A 20903-nucleotide genomic window follows, 5' to 3' on the forward strand; every position below is an offset into this window, starting at 1 on the left:
CTGAGAGAAGGTGGATTTCTTCTCCTTGTAGATCTTCAAGCTGCAGCAGTATAACTACTTGCTGAGTATGAGAAAGTGGTGATTCTTCTAGATTTCTTAAACTGTGAATATGGAGGTGGAGAAAAATTTGGCAACAGTGAAAGGTTACATATACCTATTTTATATGCCTATATACCTGGGCAAGTGAAAATTTCTCAGGCAAAAAGGCGTCCTGAGGGGAAAAATTTTAAGAAGCCCTGGGTTAGACTAAGTGGCGGCTAAGATCCCTTCCAACTCTCAAATTCTGTCAAACTGATTAATCTCCCCCAGGGCTTCAGTATATAAAATGAGTTAGACTACACCTTCTTTATGTTTTCTTCCAGACCCAAGTCTATGTTTTTATTATCTTTTCCTACCGTAGTATGTATTTTAATTTAGATATCTATCCCCAGTAAGATAGTACTCCGGGTCTTATACTGGGTCGTGTGTGAAATGTAATTGTTGAATTTTTTAGAAATTCTCACTTCGTCCCTGATACAGTACAAAATAGCAAAGCTGGGGGCAGCTAGGTGGCGCAGTGGATAGAGCACCGGCCCTGGACTTGGGAGTACCTGAGTTCAAATCTGGCCTCAGACACTTAACACTTACTAGCTGTGTGACCCTGGGCAAGTCACTTAACCCCAATTGCCTCACTAAAAAACAAAACCAAAAACAACAACAACAAAAAAATAGCAAAGCTGGGAATGAACACAGCTTCTCTAACTCCAAATCCAATTTCTGTGTTGTATTGTCCTACCTCTGAACTTTGCTTTACTTTTCCCATTTTACTTCACTCTACTACATGCTCTGAGAGGGAGGGAACAGGAGAAAAAGAGCATAAGGACATTCCCAATCCAGCTCAGTTCCCAACATTAGGAACATGAGGCTTTGGATCAGAAGTGACACCGACACTCCTGCACTCTTGATCTGAGTGTTCTCTGGCCTGTGTAGTTCCGGGTCAGGTCCAATAACTCTTCATGGTGAGGAATCTTTCCATTTCGACTTTTCCAAGAAAACTCATAAATTAAAAACCAAGACCAATTTGTCCTTTCTTATGAAGTTACCCTAGTGCAGAGAGAGAGATTCACTATCCTCAGGCCAAAGTAGAGAAGCTTTTGAATGTAGAGCTCTGTACAAATGTCTTTATTTGGTGGACAGGATGTGGGGGCTCAGCACTGCCTTCCCGTCAGCTGTCAGTGCCCAAGCCCTGTCCGACGGCCTTCCAGAGAAAATCTCATGTTCAAAGATGCTCAATACTCCCATGGTCCAAGGAAAATAAGTGCTCACTGTGCCTGGAGAGGTTTTGGCTGTGCAGGAAAACGAGGCTGGTTACTTACCCGTCCTTCCCTCCCAAGACATATGTCAAGGCTTGGTAGCTGGGCCCGAACCTCAGACCCTTCCCTCCCGGAGTTCCCCAATGCCCACCTCGGCCGGCAGCTGCACCCGGTCAGCACACTGCAGAAATTGCCGCACGTGCTCGGAGCAGTTGCCCACGGCGGCTTCATTTTGTCGGAGACACAACTCAAAGGCTTGAAAAGGCTCGGCACAGTCCTGACGGATCTGACGAATGATGGGGCTGGACAGAGGGCGGGGGAGGGGGAGAGAAGGCCACAAGTCAAGACCCCAAATCCTGGCCCCTTCCTCTAGGCAGCCCCTCCCGTCTGGCCCCGCTCAGACTCACTGAGAGGAGGTGCACTGGGCGATGCTCATCTTGAGGTGGTAGCAGTCCCGCTGCCACGACTGTGGCTTGGCAGCCACGCACTGGCCATACTGCTCTAGCTCCCGGCCGCAGTAGCGCGCTGTCACCTCCAGGGCCGCCTGCCTGCAGGAAAGAAGCAAAAGAAGTAGACCGGGCTGAGCCCGCAGGGAGGGGGGCCGCGCAGGAGGCGGGGCCTGGGGGGGGCAAGGCGGGGCCGGGCGGGGGCGGGGGGTGCGGGGCGGAGGTCCGGGATGGTTCCACGAGGCCCAGATAGAGCCTGTGCATCTGTCGCTGGCCTGGGCTCCCTAAGGGGAGGGCGAGGAAAGGAGGGGAGAGAAGGCCCTGGTGGGTTCCTGGGCTCGGGCGGCTGGACTGGGCTGCCGCTACTCACATGTCGCTGTCGGTACGGGTGTTCGGGGAGCCTGAGAAGGCCCTGGGTTCCGCCCCTTCCGGTTACGGCCGGTGATGGCGGCGTCCAGAAGTCGCGGAAGGGGGATACCGGAAGTGAGCCGGCGCCTGTCCCCGGAAGCGAGTGCCGAGCTGAGGAAGATGGCGGCGGCGGCGGGCTCGGATGGCGGTAGCGGCCCGAGTCGGGGGCCGCCGGCTGCGCAGTCGCGCCTGCTGCCCGCAGGGCCTGCGCTGGTAGCGGGCGGGGACGAGCTAGTGGCCTCAGTGTGGCCGTATCGGCGCCTGGCCCGCCTGCGCCGCCTGACGGTGCTGCCCTTCGTAGGGCTCCTCTATCCGGCCTGGCTGGGTGCCGCGGCCGCCGGCTGCTGGGGCTGGACGGGCGGCTGGACGGAGGTCCCGGAAGCGGCTCTGCTCACCCTAGTAGCCATCGGGCTCGCGCACGCTCTCACGGTCCTCTCCGGCCACTGGTCCGTGCACGCGCACTGCGCGCTCACTTGCGCTCCGGTAAGTGCGCGCGCGTCCGGGTTTGGGGATTTTGGGGGGGAGTGTAGGGTGGACTTTGGCAAGGAGGGAGGGGGGAGGGAAGGCGATGCGCCTCCCCCAAGGCCACGTCCTTCCCCGCCCGCTTTGCCTCCGGTGCTGCCGGAACTCCCGCTCACCCGGCTTCCTGGTCTCCCTGAAGCATCCACGTGGTATGTAGCCTCCCCGAGCCTGCATTCCCTGGCCCATCTGGCTGGGCCTCTTGGTGACCTCAGAACGGCCTGTCACCTTCCTCTGACAACCCTGCCCTCGGGGCAAGTCCCCCCTTTCATTTCCGATGTGTGGCTAGGGTGGTGGGATGGGGAGAGCTGGGTGAGGGAGGCTTTCCTGGCCCAGGGCCACGGCTCTGGCAATGCCGCTACTTTTAATCCTTTTAAAATTGGTCTCCATCCGCATGGCAGATCTATTGTGAGACGACAAGGCACTGATGGGTGCACGTGTGTGGCGTGTGGTTGCAGCTGGTCACCAGTAACTTTACTCTTGGCATCCACACACCTGTTCTGCCTCTTAGCTGTCTCAGGTGTCTTGGAGGAGGCGTGTGGCTTTGATCATGAATACTCACTGGCCTCTTGGGAGACTTGATCTGTACTCCCCGAGGCACTAGGATCATATGCTTGCTCAGCAGCCAGCCCTGAGTCATTTGCTACTCCTTGTTCTCACACTGTGTGTCCCTCTAAAGGGAGAAGTCCCAGAGCTGAGAAACAAGGTAGGGGAAAAGAGATGCTGCCAGAAGGAACATGAGACAAGGTCTCTTTCAGTCCTTAGAGTTGCCTGGCACTGCCTCAGAAGAATGTGGGAGCAGAGGGCTAGAGCTGAAAGACTAGCACAGGACTTCCATCTTTTTCATTTGATTTTAAATTGGTCTATTTGTTTCTTGGCACTGGACAAGATAGGACTTAACCTTGTATCTCAGATCTCCTTTACCTGGGACTTAAGTCTTACTGTTACTCACAGGAATATGATGCCAACAAAGCAACTCTGGTGAAGGTGGTCCCAACGCCCAACAACGGATCAGCTGAGCTTGTAGCCTTGCATCGGGATGAGGTGAGGAAACATAAACTTAGGAGGGTTTCTGGAGTCACATCCTGGTTGCCTGATGGCATCCCTGTATAGGACCTTTCATCTCTAAGTCACTCTGGAGGTTCCCCTCCACCACACACGGTAACCAAGGCCTGTTCCTCCAGGGAGAAGGCGGGCAGGAGGTACTGTCCTTTGAATTTCAGAAGATCAAATACTCCTATGACAGAGGAGAGAAAAAGAAGTTCCTTCCTGTGGCATTTCCTGTGGGAAGCCCCTTTTCCTGCTACCAGAATGCCCGGGGCTTTCAGGAAGATGCCGAAATTCGAGCAGCTGAAAAGCGATATGGTACCAACAAGTGAGTTAGTTGTCTGCTCACCTTGGAAGAATCATCTCTCCTGTCAGGGACTTTTTACCTTTCCTTACATACTCTTAGTTAGCTCCTAGAATTCCTTGGCACCAAGCTAATCCCTGCCCTTGAATTGGCTTAATTTAGATCCCTTTAGGAGTCCATCAACTTGGCCTTCAAGTGCTCCAGATGGATTGTTGGCAGGTCTCCCTTGTTCCTGGTAGTTCCCTTTCCAGTTCACCCTGTGCACTGTCAGACTAATCTTCTCAAAGCCCAGAAAGTTAGGGTGACATGTTTGAAGTCATACTATCTGCTGTTCTCCTCATTACCATACGTAACCTGGGTTTCTTATCTGCTACAGTGCCATCCACCTGCTCAGAAACTTGTAAGGGCTCTTTACAGCCTATGAGATAGCTGAACTCCTTAGTCTTGTGTATGAAGCGCCTGCAATCTGACCTTTACCTACTGCTGCTCCCCTATGCAAACCTTCATCTTTAGCTAAACTGGTCTCCTTATTCTCCCTCCATCTACCTCAGATACTGTGAGCTTTGCTCAGTTTTCTCACCCTTCCTTATAACTGTATCCCATGATTGGAATATTTTATTTCCTCAATGTTTTTCTAAGTCTTTTTATCCTTTAGGACCCAGCTCAAAAACCACCTTATTCATGGAAATTTTCTGACCACTCTGTCATTCCATGATCCCTTTCTCCACCAAAATCCTGAACATGCTGTACTGTTGGCACGTTGTGCCTTCTATTTATTTATCTCTTCCCTGCTGAAACTCATGTCACCCGACTGAGCTCCTTGAGGGCAGAGCCCATGTCTTCCACTTCTATCCCCAGTGCCCAGCATGGTGCTCTGCAAAAGATAGGCTTCAATAAGTGTGTGTTGTGAATAATAATAAAGTGAACAGCAGGATCAGCCCAGGGAGAGACAGCAGTGTTGCCACATCTGTTCTGCCTCAGTGACTCTGGGGGGAGATTGCTCCTTGCCTTTCCTAACCCTCAGACTGGGCTAGAAGCTGGAGAGACCCATCCCACAAGATGGTCAGCAAGTGGGGCAGTTCTTGTTGAAGTGGGGATTTTCATCTGACTTTGGGGGGCTGCCCTGCCACCCTTCAGAAACCTGATGTCTCCTGGTGGGGTTGGGGGGCTGGTCTCCTTTTCAGGGCGGAGATGGTGGTGCCTGAGTTCTCGGAGCTGTTTAAAGAGAGAGCCACAGCCCCCTTCTTTGTGTTTCAGGTAAAGATACCTCTGTTGTCTCTGAGGTTCAGTCCCTGGTGCTAGGGCTGCTGTGCATGCCCTCTCCTCTCCAGTCCAATCCAACAAGCATTTATTAAGCACCTACTATGTACAGGGCACCGTGGTAAGCACTGGGGATCTAAAGACAAAATGAAAAGCAGTTTCTGCCCTCAAGGAGCTTACTTTCTACTGAACCTTATGTTTTCCCTATTGTTTCACTTGGGGGGAAAAGTGAAACCTTGTTATTTCACTCCTGGAACATTGAACCACAGGCACTTCAGCTTGAGGAATAAGCAAGCTAACTATTCTCCCCAACTGCCCATCTCCTGAAACCCTGCCCTCCCCTCCCAGGGGTCAAGGGCCCTCCTCCTGCCATTGTTTTTGCAAATAAGAAGTAATGGGCCTAGGCCTGATTCACCCTACATCTCCTGGTCCTCCCCAGGTGTTCTGTGTGGGGCTGTGGTGCCTAGATGAGTACTGGTACTACAGCGTCTTCACCCTGTCCATGCTGGTCGCCTTTGAGGCCTCCCTGGTACAGCAGCAGATGAGGAATATGTCAGAGATTCGGAAGATGGGCAATAAGCCGTACATGATCCAGGTACACTGTAGGGCAGGCTGCGCTCGCTTAGCTGTAAGGACAGCTAGGTTGCTCAGGAGTTCCTCTGGGCAAAGCTCAAAGGGAGGGCTTGGCAATCAGTTGGATGTGACCAGGCTTGGGTCAAGATTGGACCTGGATGAAGACTGGAACTGTTGGCTGCTGTCTACTCACCACCATCCCACCTCCTTCTGACAGGTTTATAGAAGCCGGAAGTGGAGACCAATTTCCAGTGATGAGATCATACCCGGAGACATCGTCTCCATTGGTAACATTCTGGGTGGAAAGGGATCCAAGTTCCCATCCGCAGCCTCTTCCCTCCCTACTCCTGACAGTTGTGGATACTTAGAGCTAGAGGGATGAGCTAGGCCAGTTACCTTTTCTAAATGGGGGGAATTAAGACTTAGAGTGAGGAAGGGACTTTTAAATGGTGGTGCATTAAGTTGGTAGTAGGCCCAAAAATAGAACTCCTATGTCCCAACTGCCCTTGATTATCCTGATATTTATTACCCTCAGTCCTGTCTAAGGAAGAGTTGGGCCTTCTTCATGTTTCTTCCCTGAGTGTGGTGGTAGGGGAGCCATGAATCTGATGGGCTTTGTCTCCTTGTGATACTATCCTTCCTTCTCTCCAATAGGTCGCTCCCCCCATGAGAACCTTGTCCCCTGTGATGTGCTGCTGCTGCGGGGCCGCTGCATTGTAGATGAGGCCATGCTCACTGGGGAGTCAGTACCCCAGATGAAGGTGAAGCAAGAGAAATGGAAGGACAGGTGGGATGTGGGCACCTGGGAGACAGCGGAGTCCTGAAGGTCACTGGTGATCTCCTTGCAGGAGCCAATTGAAGACTTGGACCCAGACCATGTGCTAGACATACAAGCTGACTCACGCCTCCATATTATCTTTGGGGGCACCAAGGTCGTGCAGCACATCGCTCCCCAGAAAGCTACCACGGGTCTGAAACGTAGGTTCCTCTCCACCTCCCATATTGGAGGACCTACCTGGGCAGGCATTTTTCTCCCCCATGAAAATGGCTCTTGGCTAATGTGGCTTCCCCCTGCCTGGAGCCTGGGCCAGATTCTCTCATCAGTTTTAGTCTGTGACTCAAAAGTCCATGCAGCGAATTTTTAGGTGTGTGTCCATGAAAAATAATGAGGTAATCTCTGAATTATCCACACTGTTCTCCCACAGGGCTACCTAAAGATAACCATATCAAACATTGGTTTTTCCCTACTCCTCACTGTAACAGCTCATGGTCTTACCCTCTTGAGTGATAATGTTAATATGTAGAAAGTATGTGACATTTGGTAAAGGCCCTGGGTAAATGCAGGCTCTACAAATCAGGGGGGGTTCTTCCTTTCTCTGGAGATCACGTCACCTTTTAATTACCTGGTTGTCTCCTGCAGCAGTCGACAATGGTTGTGTGGCCTACGTTCTGAGGACTGGCTTCAATACGTCACAGGTAACAGCCATTTGGTGGGGTGGGTAGGAGTGTGATGTAGCAGTAGGTCCCAGGTAGGAGAGGGGGAGAAGGGAGTCCTTGTCTTCCAATCATGCCATTGGGTTGATAGATTTTCTCTGTTACTGCTGTGAAATCTCTTCATTACCCTCTCAGCCTCTGCCCTGGGTTTAGGGTTTGGCATCTGATTGGTCCTCAAGACACCAAGCCCAGAAAAATGACGGTCCTACCCTGTATCCGAAAAAGAACCAGGCTGTCCATCTCCGCTACGTCAATTAAAGAATCTTCATTCTGCCTCTCCCAGGGCAAACTGCTTCGCACAATCCTTTTTGGAGTGAAGAGGGTGACTGCTAACAACCTCGAGACTTTTATCTTCATCCTCTTCCTACTTGTCTTTGCAGTTGCAGCAGCAGCCTATGTTTGGATTGAAGGTAAACTGCCCTGCTCCCTGGGCCTCAAGATTTGGCCAGGCCCGGCTCATGTGCTTTGCTTTGCCCCTGACTCCGATCACGCAGCCCATGTTATCTGTCTCCTGTCCAGGCACTAAGGACCCCAGCAGGAACCGATACAAGCTGTTCCTGGAATGCACTCTGATCCTGACTTCAGTTGTGCCTCCGGAGCTTCCCATTGAGCTGTCTCTGGCTGTCAACACCTCTCTCATTGCCTTGGCCAAACTCTGTGAGTGGCCAGGGAGCTGGTGTGGGTGGGAGGAGGTCGGCCAGCCACTGAGGCAGCCGCAGAGACCTTCATCCAGGCTTATTTCCTGCAGACATGTATTGCACGGAACCGTTCCGGATCCCCTTTGCTGGGAAAGTCCAGGTGTGCTGCTTTGACAAGACCGGCACCCTGACCAGTGACAGCCTTGTGGTTCGGGGCGTGGCTGGGCTCAAGTGAGTGGCCAGGGGATGCTGGTCCGTTCCCTGGGGAGCAAAAAAAGCACTCTCTAAGTTTTCTCAGAAATGTTGCCTGACCCAGGACTCAGACCTTAATTGTCTCAGGTGTAGAGCATGTGGAAGTCAGGGGTATGGCCAGGGCTGTCTAGGGCAGATTCTAGTCCCTAGAATGGCACGGTACTTCAGCCTCAGCAGGGAGCTCGTTTGACCTTTCCTGACTCCCTTAGATCGCTCATTTTCCTGTTGTTCAGGGCTTGCCTCAGGACTGAGGACCCAGAGTGGGTGTTGGCTGCCCAGCCGTCATCCCTTTCATTCTTTGGGTGGGAGGTTGGGAGAGGCACTCACAGCCCTGTCTCCACACTGTAACCTGGCTGGCTGTTTCCCATCGTTGCAGAGATGGGAAGGAGGTGACGCCAGTGTCCAATATTCCTGTAGAAACACACCGGGCCCTGGCCACATGTCACTCCCTAGTGCTACTGGATGATGGCTCCTTGGTAGGAGATCCTCTAGAGAAAGCCATGCTGACAGCTGTGGAGTGGACTCTTACCAAAGGTGAGGGGGCACCTGATGTCACCAGTTACTGTGGGGGGACTGCCATGGGAGTGAGCACGTGAACATGACTTCTCCTGTTTGGGGGGAAGGGGGTGGAGGTTTAGTTGGGCTAAAGGAGAACAGGGCGGGGTGACAGTGGGCCATGAGCTAAGTGGATTTGGGGGACGGGGAGGGGTGGTGTCCTTGCTGCCTAATGAGTGAAACCCCTCAGGACTCCTGCTTATTTGTTTCCAGATGAGAAAGTTTTCCCCAGAAGTATTAAAACTCAGGGACTGAAAATTCACCAGCGCTTTCATTTTGCCAGTGCCCTGAAGCGAATGTCCGTGCTGGCCTCCTATGAGAAGATGGGGTCCACTGACCTGTGTTACATCGCTGCAGTGAAGGGGGCCCCTGAGACCCTGCATCCCATGGTGAGCACCACCCCGGTGCTTTCCCACAAGGCTGACCATGTCCTTGAGACAGGAGAGGCTCAGGCACTACTTGGGTTCCTGTGGAGGGACCCTGGAGCACACCTGGGTAGTACCTCCCACAGGGGTGGCCAGAGACTTCTGTGGCTGAGTTGGTCTGTTTATAATTCACTTTTTCTTTTTCCTCCAGTTTTCTCAATGCCCAAGTGACTATCAAAGCATTCATACTGAGATCTCCAGGGAAGGGGCCCGTATCCTTGCTCTGGGATATAAGGAACTGGGCCATCTCACTCATCAGCAGGTATCTGACTCTCCCCACTTGGCCGTGGCCGTGGTGTACTGCTCAGCCCCCTCTCCAGCACTTTAGCTAACCTGTCCTCTGTGACTCCTTCCTAGGTCCGAGAGGTTAAACGTGAAACTCTTGAGTGCCACCTGAAATTCGTGGGTTTCATTGTGGTCTCCTGCCCCCTCAAAGCTGACTCTAAAGCTGTGATTCGGGAGATCCAAAATGCATCGCACAGGGTACAGCTGCTCCCTCCCTTGAGATCCTCAACCCTGCTCCCCATCTGCCCCTACTCATTCATACTCAATAGAATCAAAGCTGGAAGGGACCTTAGAGGCCGTGGGATACAACCTTCTGGCTTTGCAGGCAGAGGGAAAGGGACTGACCCAGGGTCACCCAGCCAGTAAGTGTCTGAGGCTGGATTTGAATTCATGTCCTCCTGACTCCAAGCCCTGTTCTGTACCCATTGTGCTACCAACTGTTTGTCCCTCCTCCTAGACACTCCCCTCATAAGCCATGACCTGTCCCTCCAGGTGGTCATGATCACAGGTGATAACCCGCTTACAGCTTGTCATGTGGCCCAGGAGCTGCACTTCATTGAGAAGGAGCACACATTAATTCTGCAGGCCCCCACCCAGAAAGGTAAGCTTTGTATTCTGCACAGGTGGCAGGATGTCCCTTGGTGACCCCTGGTGGCAGGAAGCAGTGTGATCGGGGAGGTGGAACAAGGGTCTTGGAGGGCTCCAGTGTCCAGAGGGTCTCCTACAGGGCCCCACACACTCCAAGCAGGCTGTGCTTGTTTACCAGATATTTACTGACAGTTAACAGACCAGTCTCATCAGTTCTTTTAGTTGAATGTGTAGTTGACCCCCTTGGGGTCATCTAAGTTGTAAAAGAGCCAAGGTCTCCGAAGCTAAAGAAATGAAACTTGCACATGGTTCAGTTAGAATCAATATAGGTCTGGTTTGTGCTGAGATGAGCATACAGTTCTGAAGTAACTCAGAAAAGGAAGATTGCACTGGTCTCAGTTGGTCTCAGAATAATCACAAGCATTTATTAAACCCCTAAAATTTTCTGAGAAGATACATTGTACCTATCCTTTTCTTTTTTTTTTTATTGGTGAGGCAATTGGGGTTAAGTGACTTGCCCAGAGTCACACAGCTAGTAAGTGTTAAGTGTCTGAGGCCGGATTTGAATTCAGGTCCTCCTGAATCCAGGGCCGGTGCTCTATCCACTGTGCCACCTAGCCATTGTATCTATCCTTGAGAAGCTCACAGTCTAGGAGGAGGAAAAGATGCCAACACAAATCAGACAGGATTTGTGCTTTTAAAGGGTTTGGGGTTTTTGTGTTGTTTTGTTTTGAAATAAAAAGAGACTTGTGGGTATAAAGAGGAAGATCGTTACCAACTAGGCAGGCAGGCGCTAGGAAGACTTTACAGCAGTCAGGGTTGCAAAGGAGAAGTCAGAATTAAACGTACAAAAAGAATGAAGATATTTTGGGCTGAGGGAAGAGCCTGAGTAGGCACACTAAAGTGAGAGCGCAGCATGTTTCAGGAAGAAGAGGGCTGCCCTGGTCTGATTGGAAACCTCCTGCATGGAGAAAAATCATATCAATCCCAGATTACCATTTGGAAGGGACCTCAGAAACCATCAGGTCCAACTTTATCTGAATGAAAATCCTCTAAGTTCTGTGTTCATCCTCTGGGGAGGGAAAAGCTCACCACTGTCCCCTCTTCCTCTTACGGATTGCTCTGATTTTGAGGAAACTTTATCCTATGAAACTGACATCTGTCTCTGTAGCTTACACTATTGTTCCTGGAGATGAAAAAGTGATAATGCTTCCCCCATGGGGGCCCTTGAACACAGCTTCTCCCCAGCCCCGCCTCCCAATTTCTTCTCCATGCTTAACCAACCCCATTTCCCACCAGTCCTTTCATGGGGTGACCTCCAGTCCCCTCAGCTCACATTGTTGCCTTCTTCTTGAGGTGTTCTATCATGTCAGTGTCCTCCCTAAATTGTGGTGCCCGGAATCAAACAGTACTCCTATGTTTGACCACGCATGGTACATTGGAGCCAGATTATCAGCTCACTCACTTTGGATCCTGCCCCAGTAACGAAGCCCGAGATCATATCAGTTTCTACTTTTTTGACTGCCAAGTAACACTGCCATTCATTGCTTCTGATACCCTAAGACTCCCAAATTATTTTCACATACCTAGACATTCTCCCTTATTTCATACTTAGGAAGTTAATTTTGTTTAAAACCCATGCAAAATGTTACATTTATAAATCCTTATTAAGTTTTGATTTATTGAATTTAGCTGGTCACCAAGCTGCATATGTCCTGACTGTAGGTCACAGCTGTGCTAGCTACCCCTCCTGGTTTCATGCATGATGCAAGGCTGTGTTCTGGGCTCTTTTATCTGTTTACACTCTCCTAGTGATCTCATCAGTTCCCATTGATTAAAATATCATCTCAAATGTCATCAGCTGACTCAAATCTGTATATCTAACTCTGATCTCTCTCTTGAATGCCAGCCCTTTGTCATCATCTACTTGCTGGACCTCTCCATTGAGATGTCTCATAGGTATTTCAGACTCAACATGTTCAAAGCAGAGCTTGTTTATTTCCTTCTAGCTTTCCTGTTTCTGTTCTGGGTACCACTGAACTGCCAGTCACTTAGGTTTACAACCTTAAAGCCCTTCTCAACCCATTCATTTGGTTAAACCCACCTTCCCCCACATCTTATCAGTTTCCAAGTCTTGTCAAGTCTCCCTCTACTACATCTCTCACACATCTATTCCCTTCTCTCACACAGTTCACTCTGCCTGTTTCAAACCCATATCACACCTCCTGATTAGACTTCCTGTTTCCAGTCTTTCCCCCCCATCAGTCCATCCTCCACAAAGCTTTTAAACTTCTTATTCCTAAAACACAACTCTGACCGTGTCATTCCCCTCCTCACAGATCTGCATTGGCTCCCTAGATTGCCCCAGAGATTAAATACAGATTCCCCAGCCTGACATTTGAAGCTTTCCACAGCGTAGCTCCTCCATTTGCCAGTCTTCCTATTACATTTAACAAACTATTCTTTCAGGCTGACTGGGCATGCTAGAATATAGTTGTGCCATTGTAAGGAATCCCTTGTGTCAGAGCACACCTCCCACCCAAGCCTTTTCTTTTTTTTTCTTTGTGTGGGGCAGTGGGGGTTAAGTGACTTGCCCAGGGTCACACAGCTAGTAAGTGATAAGTGTCTGAGGCCGGATTTGAACTCAGGTCCTCCTGAATCCAGGACCAGCACTTTATTCACTGCGCCACCTAGCCACCCCCCCCCCAAGCCTTTTCTTGATTCCTTTTTGCTGTTAGTGCTCTCTTCTCAAAGTTACTTGATGCAACTTTGTATATGTTTTGTATTTATCCATCTCTGTACCTTTCCTATCCTCTTTTGTGGAATTGAGCTCCTTGAAATCTGGCGATTTTATCTTTGTCTCTGTCTATCCCTGGTGTCCTGCACAAAGTTGGTGCTTTAGTAAATGTTAGAATGTTAAGTAAAGCTGAATGAACACTATCAGTTGAGTAGTTCGCCTTTTTAGGAATAAGTTTACTCAGTGGTCAAATGAAATTAAACTAGGTGGTCTCTATGGTCTGCCTGGCAGCCTGTGTAGCTATGTGAGGAGAAGAGACTTTTGGCAGGGAGACAGGATAGTGCAGTGATGAAGACCTGCACTGGGGAAGTAGTTTCAGCAGGGTTTTGTGACTGAACATATAAAGGATGAAGGAACAGGAGAGTGGGGACACCAGTGGTGGCATTGGTAGACCCAGGAAAGTTTAAGGGAATTGGGTGGGTACAGTTGGAGAAAAAGGGGAGACAGTGGTCCTAAATGGAGTTTTTGAGATGGGATATGTAATGGGATATTTAATCCAAAAGATATTTATTAAATTCCTTCTCTATGCTAGACACTGGCTTTCAAAAACAAAAACGTCTTTGTACTCAAAGAACTTAGATTCCATGCATAAGTAAAGACAAAATAATTGGAGGAGGGAGAAAGCCCTAACCTAGCAATGATTAGGAAAGACTTTGGGTCGATTGAGCAGACAGTGCTGGGCCTCAAAGGAAGCCAGAGATTCCAGGAGGTAGAGGAAAGGAAGGAGAGCATTCTGGATATGAGAAATGCCCTGGGCAATGGCACAGGAGAAATGCTCAATTGAGGGAATAGGAAGAAGGCCAGTTTGGAGATAAGGAGATAGTGACATAAGTTTGGAGGGAGATTGCAAAAGAAAATTTTTTAAATTTTATTCTGAATAAAACCAACACCAAATAAAATGAGCATTCACACAAAGAAAGTAACATTTTAAAGAAAGAGAATTGTATGTGAAACTGACTCTCTTCTGTGCAGCTTGCTTTTCCTTGTAGCATGTAAGTATTTCAACACAACATTCAAAGCTGTCTTGCTTCTCTGTTTCCTTCTGGTCTTCTCTTGGTACACTTAAAAAATGCTCGGGGGGCAGCTAGATGGTGCAGTGGATAGAGCACCGGCCCTGGATTCAGGAGTACCTGAGTTCAAATCCGGCCTCAGACACTTAACACTTACTAGCTGTGTGACCCTGGGCAAGTTGCTTAACCCCAATTGCCTCACTAAAAAAATTTTTTTAAAAAAATGCTTCATTGACCCTCTTCTTTTGTTTCTTTTTCCTTTTTTTTTTCAGCCCTCAAATTCTTTCAGTCTTTCCCCTCTCTCCCACCTCTCCATTGTATTGTTGTTGTTGTTATATAAACTGTTCTCCTGGTTCTTTTTTTTTTTGGTGGGGCAGTGAGAGTTAAGTGACTTGGCCAGGGTCACACAGCTAGTAAGTGTTTAGTGTCTAAGGCCAGATTTGAACTCGGCGCCTCCTGAATCCAGGGCCAGTGCTCTATCCACTGCGCCATCTAGCTGCCCCTCTCCTGGTTCTTTTTACCTCACTCTTCAATCTATAAGATCTTCCCAGGTTTTCTTGAAACCCTCAATGTGAAAGACTTTAAATGACAGGGCAAGACGTGTGTTTTAGCTTAAAGGTAATAACCACTGAAGATGTTTGAGCAGGGGAACAATGTCAAGCCTGTGACTTAGAAAAAGGATTTTGATGGCTCTGTCAAAAATGGGTTGAAGAGGGACAGCTAGGTGGCGCAGTGGATAGAGCACTGGCCCTGGAGTCAGGAGGACGTGAGTTCAAATCCAGCCTTAGACACTTAACACTTACTAGCTGTGTGACCCTGGGCAAGTCACTTAACCCCAATTGCCTCGGCCCCCCCCCCCCCAAATGCGTTGAAGAGAGTAGATATTGGAAGCAGAACAGAGATCACTGAAGAAGCTATTGCAGGATCTCACCTATTGGAAGGCATTCAAAAGAGGAATTAGAACAGGTAGATTCAGGTGTCTTCTGCATAAAGATATTGAAACCTGGCAGCTGATGAGATGGCCTGGAGAGTATAGAAATGTACAAAGGACCAAGCTTTGGAGAAGCCCTCCTGTCAGGGCTCAGGCCACAGGTGGTGATCCAACAAAGAAGGTACAGTCAGGTTGGGAGAAAGAGATCCAGAAGTCCCAAATCCAGGGTTCCAAAAGTTGAGGGAGGAGAAGGGTAGTCTGAAAGAATGGTAGTTCGGGGCAGCTAGGTGGCGCACCGGCCCTGGATTCAGGAGACCTGAGTTCAAATCCAGCCTCAGACACTTAACACTTACTAGCTGTGTGATCCCAGGCAAGTCACTTAACCCCAATTGCCTCACCAAAATATATATAAATAAAAAGAATGGTAGTCCAAAACTACAGAAGATAAGAACTAAGAATGGCCCAATCAGATAGCAAATAAAAAGAGGAGAAGTTTTAGGTAGAAGAATGGGGTTAAAAGCCAAGAGAAGTGAGTGGGATGTGAGTGAATAGAGGCAATAGGCATAAATAGTTTATTTGGGGCATTTGGTTTTGTGTGAGCGGAAGAGGTAAGAGATGATAGCTTATGGGGTAGTTAAGTGAAACCTTTTTTCGAAGGATAAGGAGACCACCCAGGAATGTTTGTGGGCTGTAGGAAAGACTCCAATAAATGAGAAAGAAGGGCTAAGTGAAAGGGTAAGCTCCAGAAAGAAATTGGATAGGTAGAGTTGTCATCCAGGGCACAAGTAGATAGTTGGAGTACTTACCTGGAATGGGGGGTGGGGAGAAGAATACGCATACAACAGGCAGCTTCCCTTTTTTCCAATAAAGTGAAAGGGGAGTGGAGGTGATGATAGGAGAGGGTTTGAGGAGAAGTTTCAAATAGTCACTATGGGTAGTATAATCGTAAAGTAATAAGGAGAAAAATTTAGGGATCCTTGTAAAGTAGTGAAAGCCAGTTGAGACTAGTCAACATAAATTTGTTTTGGACACAGTCAGCAAACACAGTTGTGTGACTTCGTCCAAAGGTGTTGGTTGGAAATATGAGAACATGCCTATTTGTAGCAAAGAACTTGAAAGTAAGGGGATGCCCATGAATTGGGAATGGCCACACCAAACATAGTATGTGGATTGCAACATAAGATATGATGAAAGAGCTGGTTTCAGAGAAACATAATAGACTTGTGTGGACTCAGGCACTGAGGTAAGTAAAACCAGGAGAACATCTAGACAACAACATTGTAAAGAAAAAAACAGCTTTGGAAGACCTAAGAACTCTGGTCAAGACAATGGCCAACCAAAATTCCAGAAGCCTAATAATGGAGCAGCACATGGCTGTGGAATGAGAGGGACAGTTTCAAGTAAGACCAATGAGGGAGTTTGTTGTTTTGGACTTTGCAGAGTTGATAAGGGTTTTCCCTTCCTTCCTTTCTCTCCCTCCCTCCCTCCCTCCCTCCCTCCCTCCCTTCCTTCCTTCCTTCCTTCCTCCCTTCCTCTCTTTCAGAAAGAGGCTAGAAGTGATGAGAGGAAGAAAGGGTGTTAGCAAGAGATGCCAAAAAGAAAGGTTCATTAAAGCATTTTTAGGTGCAGAGAACACAATAAAGGCCTGGAAGGAAACAGATGAGCAGCAGGGCAGCTTCAAAAGTTATCTGGTGACTTAATTATATACTTGAAAGGCAAGCTGCAAGTTACAGAGATTCACAGTTTTGTGTATACTCCTCTTTTTCTGTTCTTTTTTGCAGGTGGAAATGCTCGTTTCATTTAGTATTTGATAAGTTCAAAATAAAAACTTTAAAATCAAGGAGATGCAGAAGCTTGGCTCAAGGAAGGAGAAAAAGATTTGGGAATCATCTGTATAGTGGTAGAAACTGAAGGCAGGGAGAGTATAGAGAGAGCTGCCTTGTGAGATTCCCATAGTTTGAGGTCAGAAGGAAAGGAAGCCAGCAAAGAGGGTCAAGAAGAAATATTAGGGGGAGGAGACACTCCATGACATCATAGCTTCCCAGAGGCCAAGGAGGGAGAGAATTGACTCACATTGACTGTGTGGCTCCTCATGTGTTGCAGGCTCTGAGTGGCAGTGGCAGTCTATTGATGGTACCATCGTCTTTCCGCTCACACAGAGCTCCACAAAGGAGCTGACTTCCAATCACGCGTTGTGCCTCACAGGGGATGGCCTTGCCCACCTCCAGGCTTCTGACCATCACTATCTGCTCAAGCTTATTCCCCATGTACAGGTGTTTGCCCGAGTCTCCCCCAAACAGAAGGTGATCTTGGAGCCTGGCCAGGGGTGGGGGGAAAGGGACCATTATAGACTTCCCTTCTGCTGACCACTCCCCCTCCTGTCCTAGGAGTTTGTCATCACTAGCCTAAAGGAGCTTGGCTACGTAACCCTGATGTGTGGGGATGGCACCAATGATGTTGGGGCATTGAAGCATGCAGATGTGGGTAAGGGAAAGGGTGGTGGGTGAGACCCCCCCCCCCCAGTCTGAATAGGGAATCATGTATCTGCCTACCTATAGAGCTTTTAGTGTAAGGGTGTGGGGGAAAGTGGGATATTCATTGAGACAGATGGAAATTTGTTCAGGTGGCCTGGTGGATTTCTAGGGAGTATATAGAAGTGACTTTAAGCTGCGTGGTTATTCTTCCTATGGCCAAAATACTTCACACTCTTCCCCAGAGCCCCCCAGTATTTTCTGTAAGGGAAGGAGGATGCACAGTCTTCCTTCCCAGCGCTACTTGTACCTTTCAGGGGTCGCTTTATTGGCCAATGCCCCAGAACGGATATTTGAGAGGCGTCGAAGGCCCAGGGATGGTCCCAGTGATGGGAGACTGTCCCTGAGCAGCAGCAGCAGTGTGAGGACAACCTCAAAGCCTGTTAAGCATCGACCTGCACGGGAGGAGCAGCTGAATCTCCAGCGGGTATGTGAGATGGCCAAGGAAGTCTAGGATAAAGGGGTGGAAGATAGGAAATGGGCCTTTCTGAGCCATAGCCTGAGCATATTTCCCTTCCTACCTGCAGGAGCGTCTTAACCAGGTGCTAAGGGATCTAGAGGATGACCATGCTCCTGTTGTGAAGCTGGGAGATGCTAGCATAGCAGCCCCCTTCACCTCTAAGCTCTCTTCCATCCAGTGCAGTGAGTATCCAAGCCCCAAGGGATGTAGCACTAACCTTTACTGACCCTTCCTGACCTCCCCTTACTAATAGAGACCAGCTCCTCATCCTGTGACCATTCTCCCTAACCCATTCTGATTCCTAACTGCATCCCTGCCTGTTCCTGGTGATTGACCCCCCCAGTATTGTCTAACCCTTCACTGCCTGTCATCACACTAATCTCACTCCTTCAGGGGCAGGAGGTTTTTTAGTATGGGCTCTTTTCTAGTCCCCAAGCCTGACTTGGAGATCCTCCCCACCCCCTTCTTCTCCTACAGTCTGCCATGTCATTAAACAAGGCCGGTGCACTCTGGTGACCACGCTACAGATGTTCAAAATCCTTGCGCTGAATGCGCTCATCCTTGCCTACAGCCAGAGTGTCCTCTACCTGGAAGGGGTCAAGTTCAGTGACTTTCAGGCCACACTACAGGGCCTGCTGCTGGCTGGCTGCTTCCTTTTCATCTCCCGCTCCAAGGTTTGTAGGAGCAGGGCAGGCAAGTGGGGAAGACATTGCCTGCTCTGCAGGGACTAGACTTACTGCAATCAGTACAGAAAGGATGAGGGTCAAAAGACAGTCTTGAAGGGGTTTGTTTTTCTGTTTTAATTCTGTAAACTCTTAATGCATTATGAGCACATGGCGGGGGGGGGGCAGGGGTTAAGGAGGGAAGACTTCTGAAAGAGGTGAGTTTTAATTGGAAGAAATGGGCACATCCCCTCTTTCCCCTTGGGAGTCTGGGTTCTGTCTTGCTTCGTCCTCTCCAGAACAAGGATGAGCAGAGACCTTTCTAAACCCCCAGCCCTTGAAGACCCTGTCACCAGAGCGGCCCCTGCCCAACATCTTCAACCTGTACACCGTCCTCACCGTGCTCCTGCAATTCCTGGTGCACTTTCTAAGTCTCATCTACTTGTACAAGGGGGCTCAGGCCCGAAGCCCTGGCAAGTGAGTAGTCCCTGTGCCTTTCGCCTTCTCCCACCAATAACTGATGGGTAAAGGGCTCTGGAAGGTTCATTGGGTGGTGACTTCTGGCCTCCTGCCTGCCTGTGGAGCCCTGATCCTCTCTTCTTCTCTAGGAAGGAGGAGTTTGTGGATTTGTACAAAGAGTTTGAGCCGAGCCTGGTCAACAGCACTGTGTATATCATGGCCATGGCCATGCAGATGGCCACTTTTGCCATCAACTATAAGGTGAGGCCTCCCCTACTGAACTAACCCCGGAGGATCCCCGATTCTTAACGGATACCCTAGCCCTGTAGGGCCCCCATTTTCTACCATTGTATCCACCCCTCCATAATACTAGTCCTGGGAAGACCCTAATTCCCACCAACATCCTACCCCCACTGACTACACTGAGCCATAGGAGGGAGGAGGTTAGGGCAGAGGGTTTGAGTGACCTTGGCCTTTCTCAGGGTCCCCCATTCATGGAGAGCCTTCTGGAGAACAAGCCCCTTCTGTGGAGCCTCATTATATCCACTGCTGCTGTTGCTGGTCTCCTGTTGGGCTCTTCCCCTGACTTCAACAGCCAGTTTGGGCTTGTGGACATCCCTGTGGAGGTAAGAAGGACCTCCATTCAAGCCGGCACTGACTCTGGCGCCCCCCATTTTGGTCCTTTGGAGTTTCACCCAGTGAATGCTGACCTTGTAAAGCCTTCTTTCTAGTCCAGACCCTTGGAGTTTCTTCCATCCCACTCCATCCCCCCAAAGGTCCCAGGGAAGTTTCTAGTAGAGTTAACTGGGTTCTCTTCCCCTTTCTGACGCTCCTTCCATGTCCTTCAGTTCAAGGTGGTGATTGCTCAGGTCCTGCTGTTCGACTTCTGTGTGGCCCTTCTGGTAGACCGTCTCCTTCAGTTCTTCTTGGGGAGTCCGAAGATGAAAGTGCCTTCATGAGCCTGAACCTCAAGCCCTCCTTCCCAGGACCATGGACAGGCGACCATGTCACCCCAGGGTGGGGGCCTGGATGAGCCCAAACTGTGCAGGGAGGAGCAGTGATCACCCCCCTCCCCATCGATGTTCTAAGTGATGTTCTAGGACAGACTTAAGTGGGAACCTTTTGTACTGTGGCCCCCTGCCCTATTCCCTCCCCCTTTGGTAAATAAAGCAGCATCAGCGTATTTTAAAACTACTCCAAGCCTCAGCTGTCTGTTGTTCTCATTGGATGAGAGATTTGGAACTGGAAAGGGCCCTCTTTTGAGAGGAGTCCCCAGATTGGGAAGGGGGGAGGCGGGCAATGCAGATGAATGAAGCTCCCTCAGCCTGCTTGGCTGGTTTTTTTAAGGCTTCCTTCCTCACCCAGAGTCCCACCCTCTCTCCATTCCCAACAACTGGTCTAGCTGGTACCTCCTGGGCTGTTATGGAGCCCTTTGGGCCTCCATTAACTCTCCCCTAACTTTTATGGAGAGAGGAGCCGACAAGAGGTGGTCCAGATCTTCCCCTCCACACATCAGATGTCATTCCTTCTCCCTAATGACTGGAGACACCATGGGGGTGGCAGGCACAGAACCAGATGAGTTGGCTTGGGTCTGGGGCTATTTTGACTCCCTGTCCCAGATTTTGAGTCCCAGGAATGGTGCCTCCCCTCCTCTTTATAAAGTTCCTCCCCTGCTGGCTAGCTCCCAGCCTACCCAGCCAGGGAGGGGTTAATACTTAGCTTGTCAGCCAGGAGCTGGAATGTAGCCGAGCCACCCAGAGCATGACCTGGCTGGGGCAGCCCCGTGCGTGCGTCTGTCCTGACCTGTGAAGGCCACCCAAGAACAGGTTCACTGGGCTCCCTGTGCCTTCCTGGGGTTCTCACAAGGAGGCACTGAGCCGGCTGTCGCCAGTACCGTTGGGCCCCCAAACTCCCAGGGCAGCCCATGGTCCATATCTACCAGAGAACTATGAATCGGGCTCGGCCTG

General features: G+C 49.8%; 2 protein-coding genes across 3 annotated transcripts; one reads left to right on the forward strand and one right to left on the reverse strand.

Annotated features, from left to right (window-relative positions):
* Positions 1–1140: 1140 nt before the first annotated feature.
* On the reverse strand, positions 1141–2248 carry CHCHD5 (coiled-coil-helix-coiled-coil-helix domain containing 5). The gene is made up of 4 exons (XM_043987290.1): positions 2109–2248; positions 1700–1840; positions 1444–1594; positions 1141–1325 (listed from the first exon to the last, which is right to left on the reverse strand). Coding segments are annotated over exons 1-4 (318 nt in total). The 5' UTR covers positions 2111–2248; the 3' UTR covers positions 1141–1301.
* On the forward strand, positions 2139–20131 carry ATP13A1 (ATPase 13A1). Of its 2 annotated transcripts, none has more exons than XM_043987257.1 (26): positions 2139–2629; positions 3620–3709; positions 3850–4040; positions 5201–5273; positions 5716–5871; positions 6067–6136; positions 6504–6610; positions 6698–6827; positions 7273–7325; positions 7627–7753; positions 7863–8000; positions 8092–8212; positions 8610–8767; positions 9002–9177; positions 9365–9475; positions 9571–9696; positions 9991–10099; positions 16928–17127; positions 17212–17308; positions 17613–17782; positions 17883–17997; positions 18293–18489; positions 18812–18954; positions 19086–19197; positions 19419–19562; positions 19785–20131. In XM_043987257.1, the coding sequence occupies exons 1-26, from the start codon at positions 2183–2185 to the stop codon at positions 19893–19895; spliced, it is 3672 nt and encodes a 1223-aa protein (XP_043843192.1). In that variant the 5' UTR covers positions 2139–2182; the 3' UTR covers positions 19896–20131. The 2 variants fall into 2 exon arrangements, with proteins under 2 accessions (XP_043843192.1, XP_043843182.1); XM_043987247.1 differs by having other exon boundaries at positions 2140–2629; positions 7270–7325.
* Positions 20132–20903: the final 772 nt, after the last annotated feature.

The sequence above is a fragment of the Dromiciops gliroides genome, chromosome 1 (genome assembly GCF_019393635.1).
Source record: "Dromiciops gliroides isolate mDroGli1 chromosome 1, mDroGli1.pri, whole genome shotgun sequence".
In the NCBI taxonomy this organism is placed as follows: domain Eukaryota; kingdom Metazoa; phylum Chordata; class Mammalia; order Microbiotheria; family Microbiotheriidae; genus Dromiciops; species Dromiciops gliroides.